Below are 15,000 nucleotides of genomic sequence, written 5' to 3' on the forward strand. Positions count from 1 at the left end.
AACTTTCTCTCAACCTGTGTGCACCTACGTTGCACAAATTCATTCATAGTCTTGGTTGTAACAACCTCGTGATGGGTACAGGGACAACAACTAGAGTATCATGTAGTAGCCTGAACCTATCGATGTTACATTGGACAGGGTGAATGGAATATGAATGTCAGTCATCCAATATGCTGTAATTGAAAAAAGGCCGTGCTCATTAAAATACAATATCATCATCCATCCTCATCATCCTCGCACCGACCGCCACTGGTACACACACATATATATACATACGCACGCAAACACACACGAGCCAAGATGAAGGACAGAGAAGGAGGTTGGAGAGAAGGATAGGAGAGAAGGAAAGGAAAGAAGGAAAGGAGAGAAGGATAGGAGATAAGGAAAGGACAGAAGGATAGGTGAGAGGGATAGGAGAGAAGGATAGGAGAGAAGCAAAGGAGAGAAGTAAAGGAAAGGAGAGATGGATAGGTGAGAGGGATAGGAGAGAGGAATAGGAGAGAAGGAAAGGAAAGAAGGAAAGGAGAGAAGGATAGGAGATAAGGAAAGGATATAAGGAAAGGAAAGGAGAGAAGGATAGGAGAGAAGGATAGGTGAGAGGGATAGGAGAGAGGAATAGGAGAGAAGGAGAGGGGGGAGAAGGAAAGGAGAGAAGGATTGGTGAGAGGGATAGGAGAGAGGAATAGGAGAGAAGGAGAGGGGGGAGAAGGAAAGGAGAGAAGGAAAGAGACAAAAGGGAGAATGAGGGATGAGGCAGATGTCATCAGGCCACTTAGATTTCTACTGAGAGTGAATATAAAACAGAGACAGGGAAGGGAAAAGAGGGGAAAACTGTAATTAAGGTGATCAATCTGACAACAAAAATATCCCAAAGCTGCTAAAAATTAAAACCAATCAATTTGTCACCGACAACAACAGGTGTAGACTCCACTGTGAAAGGCGTGCATAGGAAACCTTCCCAACAACGCAGAGTTTAAAAATAAATAGTAAAACAAGAGGAATAAAATACAAAAGAATGGAGCTACATACAGGAAGTACCAGATTAATGTGGAGCTACATACAGGAAGTACCAGATTAATGTGGAGCTACATACAGGAAGTACCAGATTAATGTGGAGCTACATACAGGAAGTACCAGATTAATGTGGAGCTACATACAGGAAGTACCAGATTAATGTGGAGCTACATACAGGAAGTACCAGATCAATGTGGAGCTATATACAGGAAGTACCAGATTAATGTGGAGCTACATACAGGAAGTACCAGATTAATGTGGAGCTATATACAGGAAGTACCAGATCAATGTGGAGCTACATACAGGAAGTACCAGATCAATGTGGAACTATATACAGGAAGTACCAGATCAATGTGGAACTATATACAGGAAGTACCAGATCAATGTGGAGCTATATACAGGAAGTACCAGTACCAGATCAATGTGGAGCTATATACAGGAAGTGCCAGTACCAGATCAATGTGGAGCTATATACAGGAAGTGCCAGTACCAGATCAATGTGGAGCTATATACATGACGTACCAGATCAATGTGGAGCTATATACAGGAAGTACCAGATCAATATGGAGCTATATACAGGAAGTACCAGTACCAGATCAATGTGGAGCTATATACAGGAAGTACCAGATCAATGTGGAGCTATATACAGGGGGTACCAGTACCAGATCAATGTGGAGCTATATACAGGAAGTTCCTGATCAATGTGGAGCTATATACAGGAAGTACCAGTACCAGATCAATGTGGAGCTATATACAGGAAGTACCAGTACCAGATCAATGTGGAGCTATATACAGGAAGTACCAGTACCAGATCAATGTGGAGCTATATACAGGGAGTACCAGTACCAGATCAATGTTGAGCTATATACAGGAAGTACCAGATCAATGTGGAGCTATATACAGGAAGTACCAGATCAATGTGGAGCTATATACAGGGAGTACCAGTACCAGATCAATGTGGAGCCATATACAGAAAGTACCAGTACCAGATCAATGTGGAGCTATATACAGGAAGTACCAGATCAATGTGGAGCTATATACAGGAAGTACCAGATCAATGTGGAGCTATATACAGGAAGTACCAGATCAATGTGGAGCTATATACAGGAAGTACAAGTTCAATGTGGAGCTATATACAGGAAGTACCAGATCAATGTGGAGCTATATACAGGAAGTACCAGATCAATGTGGAGCTATATACAGGAAGTACCAGATCAATGTGGAGCTATATACAGGAAGTACCAGATCAATGTGGAGCTGTATATAGTGTGTATATATAGTCTAGTGAGTGTGTATATATAGTCTAGTGAGTGTGTATATAGTGTGTATATATAGTCTAGTGAGTGTGTATATAGTGTGTATATATAGTCTAGTGAGTGTGTATTTCGTGTGTATATATAGTCTAGTGAGTGTGTATATATAGTCTAGTGAGTGTGTATATAGTGTGTATATATAGTCTAGTGAGTGTGTATATATAGTCTAGTGAGTGTGTATATAGTGTGTATATATAGTCTAGTGAGTCTGTGTATATACTTTAGTGAGTGTGTGTATATAGTCTAGTGAGTGTGTGTATATAGTCTAGTGAGTGTGTATATAGTGTGTATATATAGTCTAGTGAGTGTGTATATATAGTCTAGTGAGTGTGTATATAGTGTGTATATATAGTCTAGTGAGTGTGTATATATAGTCTAGTGAGTGTGTATATAGTGTGTATATATAGTCTAGTGAGTGTGTATATATAGTCTAGTGAGTGTGTATATAGTGTGTATATATAGTCTAGTGAGTGTGTATATAGTGTGTATATATAGTCTAGTGAGTGTGTATATAGTGTATATATAGTCTAGTGAGTGTGTATATATAGTCTAGTGAGTGTGTATATATAGTCTAGTGAGTGTGTATATATAGTCTAGTGAGTGTGTATATATAGTCTAGTGAGTGTGTATATATAGTCTAGTGAGTGTGTATATAGTGTGTATATATAGTCTAGTGAGTGTGTATATAGTGTGTATATATAGTATAGTGAGTGTGTATATATAGTCTAGTGAGTGTGTATATATAGTCTAGTGAGTGTGTATATATAGTCTAGTGAGTGTGTATATAGTGTGTATATATAGTCTAGTGAGTGTGTATATAGTGTGTATATATAGTATAGTGAGTGTGTATATATAGTATAGTGAGTGTGTATATATAGTCTAGTGAGTGTGTATATATAGTCTAGTGAGTGTGTGTATATAGTCTAGTGAGTGTGTATATAGTGTATATATAGTCTAGTGAGTGTGTATATATAGTATAGTGAGTGTGTATATATAGTCTAGTGAGTGTGTATATATAGTCTAGTGAGTGTGTATATATAGTCTAGTGAGTGTGTATATATAGTCTAGTGAGTGTGTGTATATAGTCTAGTGAGTGTGTATATATAGTCTAGTGAGTGTGTATATATAGTCTAGTGAGTGTGTATATAGTGTGTATATATAGTCTAGTGAGTGTGTATATATAGTCTAGTGAGTGTGTATATAGTGTGTATATATAGTCTGGTGAGTGTGTGTATATAGTCTAGTGAGTGTGTATATAGTGTGTATATATAGTCTAGTGAGTGTGTATATATAGTCTAGTGAGTGTGTATATATAGTCTAGTGAGTGTGTATATATAGTCTAGTGAGTGTGTATATATAGTCTAGTGAGTGTGTATATAGTGTGTATATAGTCTAGTGAGTGTGTATATATAGTCTAGTGAGTGTGTATATAGTGTGTATATATAGTCTAGTGAGTGTGTGTATATAGTCTAGTGAGTGTGTATATAGTGTGTATATATATTCCAGTGAGTGTGTATATAGTCTAGTGAGTGTGTGTGGAGTCTGTGAAAGATTGTCAGTGCAGGTAGTGCGGGTAGCGTTAAATGACTATTTAGCAGTCTTATGGCTGCCTGTTGGTCCAACAACCGATGCTCCAGTACCGTTAGCCGGGTATCAGGTGATGTCAGGAGGTGTCAGAGGAAGGCCCGAATAATTGTTAAAGATTCCAGCCACCAAAGCTATAACGTCTGGCTAATGATTAGGGTTGCTTTCCTAAAGAAGTTAAATATGCTTCATGTTTTGCTTTCTTGCCAACATACTAACGAGTATCGTCTCAGCCCTACTTCCCACAGATACTCCCATATATTCCCCTTCGTGGAGACACCTTCTCCATCTTCTTCCCACAGATACTGCAGTACATTCCCCTTTGTGGAGACACCTTCACCTCAGCCCAACTTCCCACAGATACTCCCATATATTCCCCTTCGTGGAGACACCTTCTCCATCTTCTTCCCACAGATACTGCAGTACATTCCCCTTTGTGGAGACACCTTCACCTCAGCCCTACTTCCCACAGATACTGCCATACATTACTACACACCCCATTCAAACTGAAGAAGGACATTGCCGAGACTCTCTTCCCCTTTCTTCTAAAACGTTAATATATTTTCTATCATTATTCTCTCCTCTTTTAACACCCTCATAACTCCATCAGGGATTGGCTCTGTCACACGAGGGCCATGGCCTCATAAGCTGTCCCTTTCTGTGCCTGTCAGAATAAAACCCTGAGCTGAGGGGGCTTTGAGACAGACACGGGCGTCAAGACACATCGCCTGTCTGGAAAATGCAATCCCCTTTTTCACCAGGCTAAATTAAACGATCATGCTTTTGTCCTCTCAGTTCTACTGCTTCGGAGAGAAGACCAGGCGTACGGCATCGAGCACTCGCAACCATTGCTACCCCCCGGCTACAAGGCCCTCCCCCGCCCTCTCTTCGGCAAATCAGATCACGCCTCCATTTGTGGTGATCACTGTTCAATGTTGGTCTGACCAATCAAAATCTATGCTTCAAAGATTGTATTGATCAAGCGGACTGGGAAGTGTTCCGGGTTGCCTCTGAGAATAATATTGATGTACAGTATACACTGTCTAAGTGACTGGGTTTATCAGAAAGTGCATAGAGGATGTTGTTCCCATGGTGACTGGGTTCATCAGGAAGTGCATAGAGGATGTTGTTCCCATGGTGACTGGGCTAATCAGAAAGTGCATAGAGGATGTTGTTCCCATGGTGACTGGGTTCATCAGGAAGTGCATAGAGGATGTTGTTCCCATGGTGACTGGGTTCATCAGGAAGTGCATAGAGGATGTTGTCCCCACTGTGATGATTAGAACTTAACCAAACTGTGGATAGATCGTAGCATTCACGCAAAACTAAAAGTGCAGACTACCACATTTAACCACATCAAGGTGTCTGGGAACATGGGCGTGCCCAAACTACCACATTTAACCACGTCAAGGTGTCTGGGAACATGGGCGTGCCCAAACTACCACATTTAACCACGTCAAGGTGTCTGGGAACATGGGCGTGCCCAAACTACCACATTTAACCACGTCAAGGTGTCTGGGAACATGGGCGTGCCCAAACTACCACATTTAACCACGTCAAGGTGTCTGGGAACATGGGCGTGCCCAAACTACCACATTTAACCACGTCAAGGTGTCTGGGAACATGGGCGTGCCCAAACTACCACATTTAACCACGTCAAGGTGTCTGGGAACATGGGCGTGCCCAAACTACCACATTTAACCACGTCAAGGTGTCTGGGAACATGGGCGTGCCCAAACTACCACATTTAACCACGTCAAGGTGTCTGGGAATATGGGCGTGTCCAAACTACCACATTTTACCACGTCAAGGTGTCTGGGAATATGGGCGTGTCCAAACTACCACATTTTACCACGTCAAGGTGTCTGGGAATATGGGCGTGTCCAAACTACCACATTTAACCATGTCAAGGTGTCTGGGAACATGGGTGTGCCCAAACTACCACATTTTACCACGTCAAGGTGTCTGGGAACATGGGCGTGCCCAAACTACCACATTTTACCACGTCAAGGTGGACATTGTATCCTCGCTCTCGGACAAGCTAAACATCTGTTTCGCCTGCTTCAAGGAAAACACAGAACTGCCAACACTGGCCACTGCCACTCACGAGGACTGTGAGCTCTCGTTCTTTGTGGCCAAAGTGAGTAAGAAATGTAGGCATGTTACCACTCATAAAGCATCCCTAACCGCGTCCTGAGAGCATGTGCAGACCAGCTGGCTGGAGTGTTTAATGACATATTCAGTCTCTCCCGTTCCTAGTCTGTTGTACCCAAGAAAGCGAAAGTAAGTGAACTGAACTGAACTAAATGTCTATCAGCATAGACTTCTGTCATGATAAAGTGCTTTGAGAGACTAAGGATCATATCACCTCCTTCTTACCTGACACCCAGGACCCACTCCACTGTAGACCAGGAGGTAGAACTTAGGTACGGACTCTCTTCTACCTGATGATGAATTAAATCTGATGTCCCAGGTCTAAATGCTAAATGACTTAAATGTAAATGAAAATGTAAATCAGTCCCTGATTACGGGGAACAATAAATAAAAAAAGCAGAGAAACTGGTTTGGAGATCCAGAGTTGAGTTTGAGGGCTTTAGACACAATCTGCATACCACCCCAACAGATCTACGGATGATGCAATCGCCATCGCACTGCCCACTGCACCATCCCATCTGGACAAGAGGAACACCTTTGTAAGAATGCTGTTCATTGACTACAGCTCAGCCTTCAACACCATAGTGCCCTTCAAGTTCATCATTAAGCTCGGGGGCCCTGGGTCTGAACCCCTTCTTGTGCAACTGCGTCATGGATTTCCTGATGTGCCGACCCCAGTTGGGGAAAGTAGGCAACAACACCTCCGCCATGCTGATCCTGAACCCACAAGGGTGCGTGCTCAGCCACCTCCTGTACTCCCTGTTTATCCATGACTGCGTGGCCATTCACATCTCCAACTCAATCATCACGTTTGTTGTCGACACAACAGTGGTCGGACTGATTACCAAGTAACGATGAGAAAGCCTATAGGGAGAAAGGGAGAGGCCCGGTGGAGTGGTGGCAGGAAAATAACCTCTCCCTCGACGTCAACAAGATGAAGCAGCTGATCATACACATCAATGAGGCTGCAGTGGAGAAGGTGAGAAGCTTCAAGTTCTTCGGCAAGCACATCACAGACAACCTGAAATGGTCCATTCACACAGACAGTGGGGTGAAGAAGGTGCAGGAGGCTTAATTAATTCAGGTTGGCCCCTAAGACACTTCTACAGATGCACCATTGAGTAGCTCCTGTCAGGCTGTTTCAGCAGTTGCACTGTCTACAAGCGGATGGCTCTCCAGAGGGTTGTACGGTCACCTGTTCGCCCAACTACCATCTAGAAGGTCACCTGTTCACCCAACTACCATCTAGAAGGTGACCTGTTCGCCCAACTACCATCTAGAAGGTCACCTGTTCACCCAACTACCATCTAGAAGGTCACCTGTTCACCCAACTACCATCTAGAAGGTCACCTGTTCACCCAACTACCATCTAGAAGGTCACCTGTTCACCCAACTACCATCTAGAAGGTCACCTGTTCACCCAACTACCATCTAGAAGGTCACATGTTCACCCAACTACCATCTAGAAGGTGGAGACAGTACAGGTGTATCAAAGCTGTGACCGAGAGACTGAATAACAGCTTCGATCTCCAGACCATCAGACTGTTAAATAGTCACCACTAGCCGGCCTCTGCCCAGTAACCTGCCCTGAACCTTAGTCACTGTTCTAGCCAGCTACAACTATGTACTTTACCCTGAACCTTAGTCACTGTTCTAGCCAGCTACCACCCGGTACTCTACCCTGAACCTTAGTCACTGTTCTAGCCAGCTACAACCCGGTACTCTACCCTGAACCTTAGTCACTGTTCTAGCCAGCTACAACCCGGTACTCTACCCTGAACCTTAGTCACTGTTCTAGCCAGCTACAACCCGGTACTCTACCCTGAACCTTAGTCACTGTTCTAGCCAGCTACCACCCGGTACTCTAACCTGCATCTTAGAGACTACTGTCCTATTGCCATAGAGTCATTGAACACTGATCACTTTAATAATGTTTTTAGAAAGGTTCATTAACAAATTAATTCAAAATGAAAAGCTGAAATGTAATTGAAGTATTTAAAAAAAACACAGACATTGAATATCCCTTTGAGCATGGTGAATTGATTAATTACACTTTGGATGGTGTATCATTACACCGAGTCACTACAAAGATACAGGCGTCCTTCCTAACTCAGTTGCTGGAGAGGAAGGAAACCACTCGCCATGATGCCAATGGTGGCAGTTACAGAGTGTATTTGCTGTGATAGGAGAAAACTGAGGATGGATCAACAACATTGTAGTTACTCCACTAACCTAATGACAGAGTGAAAAGAAAGCCTGTACATAATACAAATATTCCAAAACATGCTTCCTGTTGCCAACAAGACACTAAAGTAAAACTGCAAAATAGTGGCAAAGAAATGTACTGAATATCAGGAATACAAAGCATTATGTTTGTGGCAAATCCCACACATCACTGAGTACCACGTTCCATATTGTCAAGCATGGTGGTGGCTACATCATGTTATGGGTATTCTTGTCATCGGCAAGGACTAAGGAGTTTTTTAGGATGAAAATAAATGGAATAGAGCTAAGCACAGGCATAATCCTAGAGGAAAACCTGGTTCTGTGTGCTTTCCAACAGACACAGAGACAAATTCACCTTTCACAGGACAATAACCTAAAACACAAGGCCAAAAATACACTAGAGTTGCTTACCAAGACACATCAAATCAAATCGTATTGGTCACATACTGCACACATATTTAGCAGATGTTATTGCGGATGTAGCGAAATATTTGTGTTTCTAGCTCCAACAGTGCACTAACAATTCACAACAACAATTCACAACAATACAGACAAATCTAAAATAATTGAATTAAGAAATATATGAATATAAGAATGAGCAATGCTGGAGTGGCATTCACTAAAATACAGTAGAATATAATACAGTAAACACATATAAAATGAGTAAACATGGTTGAAGCGACCAGTGTTCCATTATTAAAAAGGCCAGTGGTTCCATGTCTATGTATATAGGGCAGCAGCCTCTAAGGCACAGGGTTGAGTAACCAAGTGGTAACTGGTAGCCTCTAAGGTGCTGGGTTGAGTAACCAGGTGGTAGTCAGATAGTGATAATTATTTAACAGTCTGATGGCCTTGAGATAGAAGCTGTTTTTCAGTCTCTCGGTCCCAGCTTTGATGCACCTGTACTGACCTCGCCTTCTGGATGGTAGTGGGGTGAACAGGCAGTGGCTCGGGTGGTTAATGACCTTGATGATCTTTGTGGCCTTCCTGTGACATCGGGTGCTGTAGGTGTCTTGGAGGGCAGGCAGTATGTCACAGGTGATGCATTGGGCAGACCTCACTTCCCTCTGGAGAGTCCTACGTTTTGCGGGCGGTGTAGTTCCAGTATCAGTATCAGTGATACAGCCCGACAGGATGCTCTCAATTGTGTATCTATAAACGTTGTTGAGGGTCTTAGGGACCAAATTTCTTCAGCCTCCTGAGGTTGAAGAGGCGCTGTTGCCTTCTTCACCACAGTATCTGTGTGGGTGGACCATTTCAGATTGTCCTTGATGTGTATGCCGAGGAACTTGAAGCTTTCTCCACTACGGTCCCGTCGATGTGGATAGGGGGGTGTTCCCTCTGCTGTCTCCGATCAGCTCCTTCATTTTGTTGATGTTGATGGAGAGGTTATTTTCCTGCCACCACTCCTTCAGGGCCCTCACCTCCTCCCTGTAGGCTGTCTCATCGTTGTTGCTAATCAGGCACTGTTGTGTCGTCTGCAAAACTCATGATTGAGTTAGAGGCGTGCGTGGCCACACAGTCATGGGTGAACACTGAGTACAGGATGGGGCTGAGCACACACCCTTGTGGGGCCCCTGTGTTGAGGATCAGCGAATTGGAGGTGTTGTTTTCTACCTTCACCACATGGGGGCGACCAGTCAGGAAGTCCAGGATCCAATTGCACAGGGTGAGGTTCAGACCCAGGGTCTCCGGCTTAATGATGAGTTTGGAGTGTACTATGGTGTTGAAGGCTGAGCTATAGTCAATGAACAGCATTCTTACATAGGTATTCCTCTTGTCCAGATGGGATAGGGCAGTGTGCAGTGTGATGGCGAATGCATCGCATGTGGATCTTTTGGGGCGGTAAGCAAATTGAGGCGGGTCCTGGGTGTCGGGTAAGGTCCTTAACTAGCTGGGGACGCGACTAGTGATTCCGTTTTGCCTGTTTGATTGCCTTATGCAGGGTATAACTATACTGTTTGTATCCAACCATATTATCATTCACCTTGCCTTGGTTAAAAGCAGTGGTTCGCGCTTTCAGATTTTCACGCATGCTGCCATCTCTCCACGGTTTCTGGTTTTAATAGTCATAGTGGGGACAACATCCTCTATACACTTCCTGATGAACTCAGTCACCGTGTTTGTGTATTCCTGACTGTTATTCTCTGAGGAAACCCCAGAAACATATCCCAGTCCACGTGATCAAAACAAACTTCAAGCATAGATTCCGATTGGTCAGATCAGCATTGAATAGACCTTAACATGGTTACTTCCTGTTTGAGTTTCTGCCTATAAGAAGGGAGGAGCAAAATAGAGTCTTGATCTGATTTGCCAAAAAGGGAGGGCGGGGGAGCGTGAGTACTAGAGTCAATGTGTTGATTGAACTTTCCTCAAATTTGTTTTGTTAAAATCCCCAGCTACAATTAATGCTGCATCAGGATATGTGGTTTCCAGTTTGCACAAACTACAGTGTAGTTTTTTGAGGGCCTACGTGATATCTGCTTTAACTTCTTTGAGATAGGGGGCGCTCTTTTAATTTTTGGATAAAAAAAGATCCCGTTTTAAACAAGATATTTTGTCACGAAAAGATGCTCGACTATGCATGTAATTGACAGCTTTGGAAGGAAAAAACTCTGACGTTTCCAAAACTGCAAAGATATTATCTGTGAGTGCCCCAGAACTAATGCTACAGGCGAAACCAAGATGAAATTTCATACAGGAAATGGTCCAGATTTTGAATTTCCTGTGTTCCAATGTCTCTTTATATGGCTGTGCATGCGCCAGGAATGAGACTGCACTTTCTGTCGTTTCCCCAAGGTGTCTGCAGCATTGTGACGTATTTGTAGGCATATCATTGGAAAATTGACCATAAGAAACTACATTTACTAGGTGTCCGCCCGGTGTCCTCCGTCAAAATTATTGCGTAATCTCCAGATCCATGCGCGTTCCATTTTCTTCAGAGGAGAAAGTCAACTGCCACGAATGATTTATCATCGATAGATATGTGAAAAACACCTTGAGGATTGATTCTAAACAACGTTTGCCATGTTTCTGTCGATACTATGGAGTTAATTTGGAAAACAGTTTGCGTTGTAATGACTTAATTTTCGGGTTTTTTCTTACCCAAACGTGATGAACAAAACGATTTGTCCTACACAAATAATCTTTTTGGAAAAACTGAACATTTGCTATCTAACTGAGAGTCTCCTCATTGAAAACATCTGAAGTTCTTCAAAGGTAAATGATTTTATTTGAATGCTTTTCTTGTTTTTGTGAAAATGTTGCATGCTGAATGCTAGGCTTAATGCTATGCTAGGCTATCAATACTCTTACACAAATGCTTGTTTAGCTATGGTTCAAAAGCATATTTTGAAAATCTGAGATGACAGTGTTGTTAATTAAACAAAAGGCTAAGCTTGAGAGCTAATATATTTATTTCATTTCATTTGCGATTTTCATGAATAGTTAACGTTGCGTTATGGTAATGAGCTTGAGGCTATAAATAGGATCCCGGATACGGGATTGCCCGTCGCAACAGGTTAAGGGTGAATATACACAGCGAAGACTATAAGCGAAGAAAATGATCTTGTGAGGTAATACGATCAGCATTTGATTGTGAAGTATTGTAGGTCGGGTGAAACAAAAGGGCTTTTAGTTTCTGTACATTATCACGATCACATCATGAGTAGGTAATCATGAAACATACACCTCCACCTTTCTTCTTCCCGGAGAGTTCTTTATTCCGGTCTGTGCGATGTACTGAGAACCCAGCTGGCTGTATGGACAGGGACAGTATATTTGGAGAGAGACATGATTACGTGAAACATAGTATGTTACAGTCCCTGATGTCTCTCTGGAAGTAGATCTGGAAGTAGTGCTTCTACACCTGCATTGCTTGCTGTTTGGGGTTTTAGGCTGGGTTTCTGTACAGCACTTTGAGATATCAGCTGATGTACGAAGGGCTATATAAATGAATTTGATTTGATTTGATCTCTGGGAGTAGATCCTCGCCCTGAGCTCGTCTACTTTATTATCCAGAGACTGAACTTGTGCACGCCTCCTGAGTCAGACTAGAAGTCCACTCCGAATACCTTTTCTCCACCTGCGGCATCTTGGAGCAGCCACTGGGATAAGTTAAATTGCCCTGAGAAGTATGAACAAAGGATCCAATTCGGGAAAGTCGTATTCCCATAACACTGGTGAGACACTGAATGTTCCTGAGTGGCCTAGTTACAGTTTTGACTTAAATCGGCTTGAACATCTATGGCAAGACTTGAAATGTCTGTCTAGCAATGATTAACAAGCAACTTGACAGAGCTTGAAGAATTTTCTAAATAATTGTTTTATGAATATTGCACCATCTATATGGGCAAAGCTCTAAGAGACACAGACAAAATCACAGCCATAATCACTGCCAAAGGTGATTCTAACATGTATTGACGCGTGTCAATGCGTATGTAAATGAGACATTTCAATATTTCATTTTCAGCAAATGTATAAACATTAAAAAAATAAAGATGTTTTCACTTTTTCATTATATTGTGAGTAGATGAGTAAGATAAAAAAAAACTATGTCTTCCATTTTGAATTCAGGCTGTAACAACAACATGTGGAACCGGTCAAGGGGGATGAATACTTTCTGAATGCTCTGTATCAGTCAAGGGGGATGAATACTCTCTGAAGGCTCTGTATCAGTCAAGGGGGATGAATACTCTCTGAAGGCTCTGTATCAGTCAAGGGGGATGAATACTCTCTGAAGGCTCTGTATCAGTCAAGGGGGATGAATACTCTCTGAAGGCTCTGTATCAGTCAAGGGGTGTGAATACTCTCTGAAGGCTCTGTATCAGTCAAGGGGGATGAATACTCTCTGAAGGCTCTGTATCAGTCAAGGGGGATGAATACTCTCTGAAGGCTCTGTATCAGTCAAGGGGGATGAATACTCTCTGAATGCTCTGTATCAGTCAAGGGGTGTGAATACTCTCTGAATGCTCTGTATCAGTCAAGGGGGATGAATACTTTCTGAATGCTCTGTATCAGTCAAGGGGGATGAATACTTTCTGAATGCTCTGTATCAGTCAAGGGGGATGAATACTCTCTGAATGCTCTGTATCAGTCAAGGGGGATGAATACTCTCTGAATGCTCTGTATCAGTCAAGGGGGATAAATACTTTCTGAATGCTCTGTATCAGTCAAGGGGGATGAATACATTCTGAATGCTCTGTATCAGTCAAGGGGGATGAATACTCTCTGAATGCTCTGTATCAGTCAAGGGGATGAATACTCTCTGAATGCTCTGTATATGCCGACCCTCCAAAGTCTCTGTCAACATCACTGACCAATACGAGCAAAATACATTTTACGGGCGACAGTACTCTATGTTCTTTAATTCTACGGAAAGATGACATTACTCTGCGAAGCTACACTAAACTAGCTATCTGACATGCAGCGTCAGCATCACAAATTAAGCCAGGAAATAAGCTTTAGTGCAGACATCTATTACCTAAACATAAACAGATCACCTCATTCCCATAGCAGGGAATTAAATCACACGGTCCTCTCCGTACATTTTGCAGACTTACTTTTACACTTGGGTAGGGTGTTGCTCCACTGTCCGTTGGACTGGCAGTGAGACTTAACCGCCCCCTGCAGGACGTAGCCGGTGTTGCACGCGAAGTGCACAATATCGTTCAGGTTGAACTGCGTTCCCTGAGTAAAGCCAAAGGAAGGGTTGCCTGGATGACCACATGTGATCGCTATGGAGACAAGGAAAATATAGAGAAAATCTATCACTATACATGTCTAAAGTTAATACAAGCTGTCAACACTATCCCAAAACACATCAGTCATATGTTCACAAATATTATTACACCTTAGCCAGTAGGTCCCTAGTCTACATCCAATGAAAAGCATTACTCTATAGGAAGACCCTAGTCTACATCCAATGATATTCATTACTCTATAGGAAGACCCTAGTCTACATCCAATGATATTCATTACTCTATAGGAGACCCTAGTCTACATCCAATGATATTCATTACTCTATAGGAAGACCCTAGTCTACATCCAATGATATTCATTACTCTATAGGAAGACCCTAGTCTACATCCAATGATATTCATTACTCTATAGGAAGACCCTAGTCTACATCCAATGATATTCATTACTCTATAGGAAGACCCTAGTCTACATCCAATGATATTCATTACTCTATAGGAGACCCTAGTCTACATCCAATGATATTCATTACTCTATAGGAAGACCCTAGTCTACATCCAATGATATTCATTACTCTATAGGAAGACCCTAGTCTACATCCAATGATATTCATTACTCTATAGGAAGACCCTAGTCTACATCCAATGATATTCATTACTCTATAGGAAGACCCTAGTCTACATCCAATGATATTCATTACTCTATAGGAAGACCCTAGTCTACATCCAATGATATTCATTACTCTATAGGAAGACCTAGTCTACATCCAATGATATTCATTACTCTATAGGAAGACCCTAGTCTACATCCAATGATATTCATTACTCTATAGGAAGACCCTAGTCTACATCCAATGATATTCATTACTCTATAGGAAGACCCTAGTCTACATCCAATGATATTCATTACTCTATAGGAAGACCCTAGTCTAGATCCAATGATATTCATTACTCTATAGGAAGACCTAGTCTACATCCAATGAAAAGCATTACTCTATAGGAAGACCCTAGTC

General features: G+C 42.3%; 1 protein-coding gene across 1 annotated transcript in view; it reads right to left on the reverse strand.

The window, feature by feature from the left end:
* csmd2 (CUB and Sushi multiple domains 2) overlaps positions 1 to 15,000 on the reverse strand; it is a 726,975-nt gene that overhangs the window by 86,782 nt on the left and 625,193 nt on the right. Inside the window, exon 24 of the mRNA XM_065020074.1 lies at positions 13,853 to 14,026. Coding sequence (XP_064876146.1) covers positions 13,853 to 14,026 — 174 coding nt within the window. The remainder of the gene's footprint in view (positions 1 to 13,852; positions 14,027 to 15,000) is intronic.

The sequence above is a fragment of the Oncorhynchus nerka genome, linkage group LG7 (genome assembly GCF_034236695.1).
Source record: "Oncorhynchus nerka isolate Pitt River linkage group LG7, Oner_Uvic_2.0, whole genome shotgun sequence".
NCBI classification, from domain to species: domain Eukaryota; kingdom Metazoa; phylum Chordata; class Actinopteri; order Salmoniformes; family Salmonidae; genus Oncorhynchus; species Oncorhynchus nerka.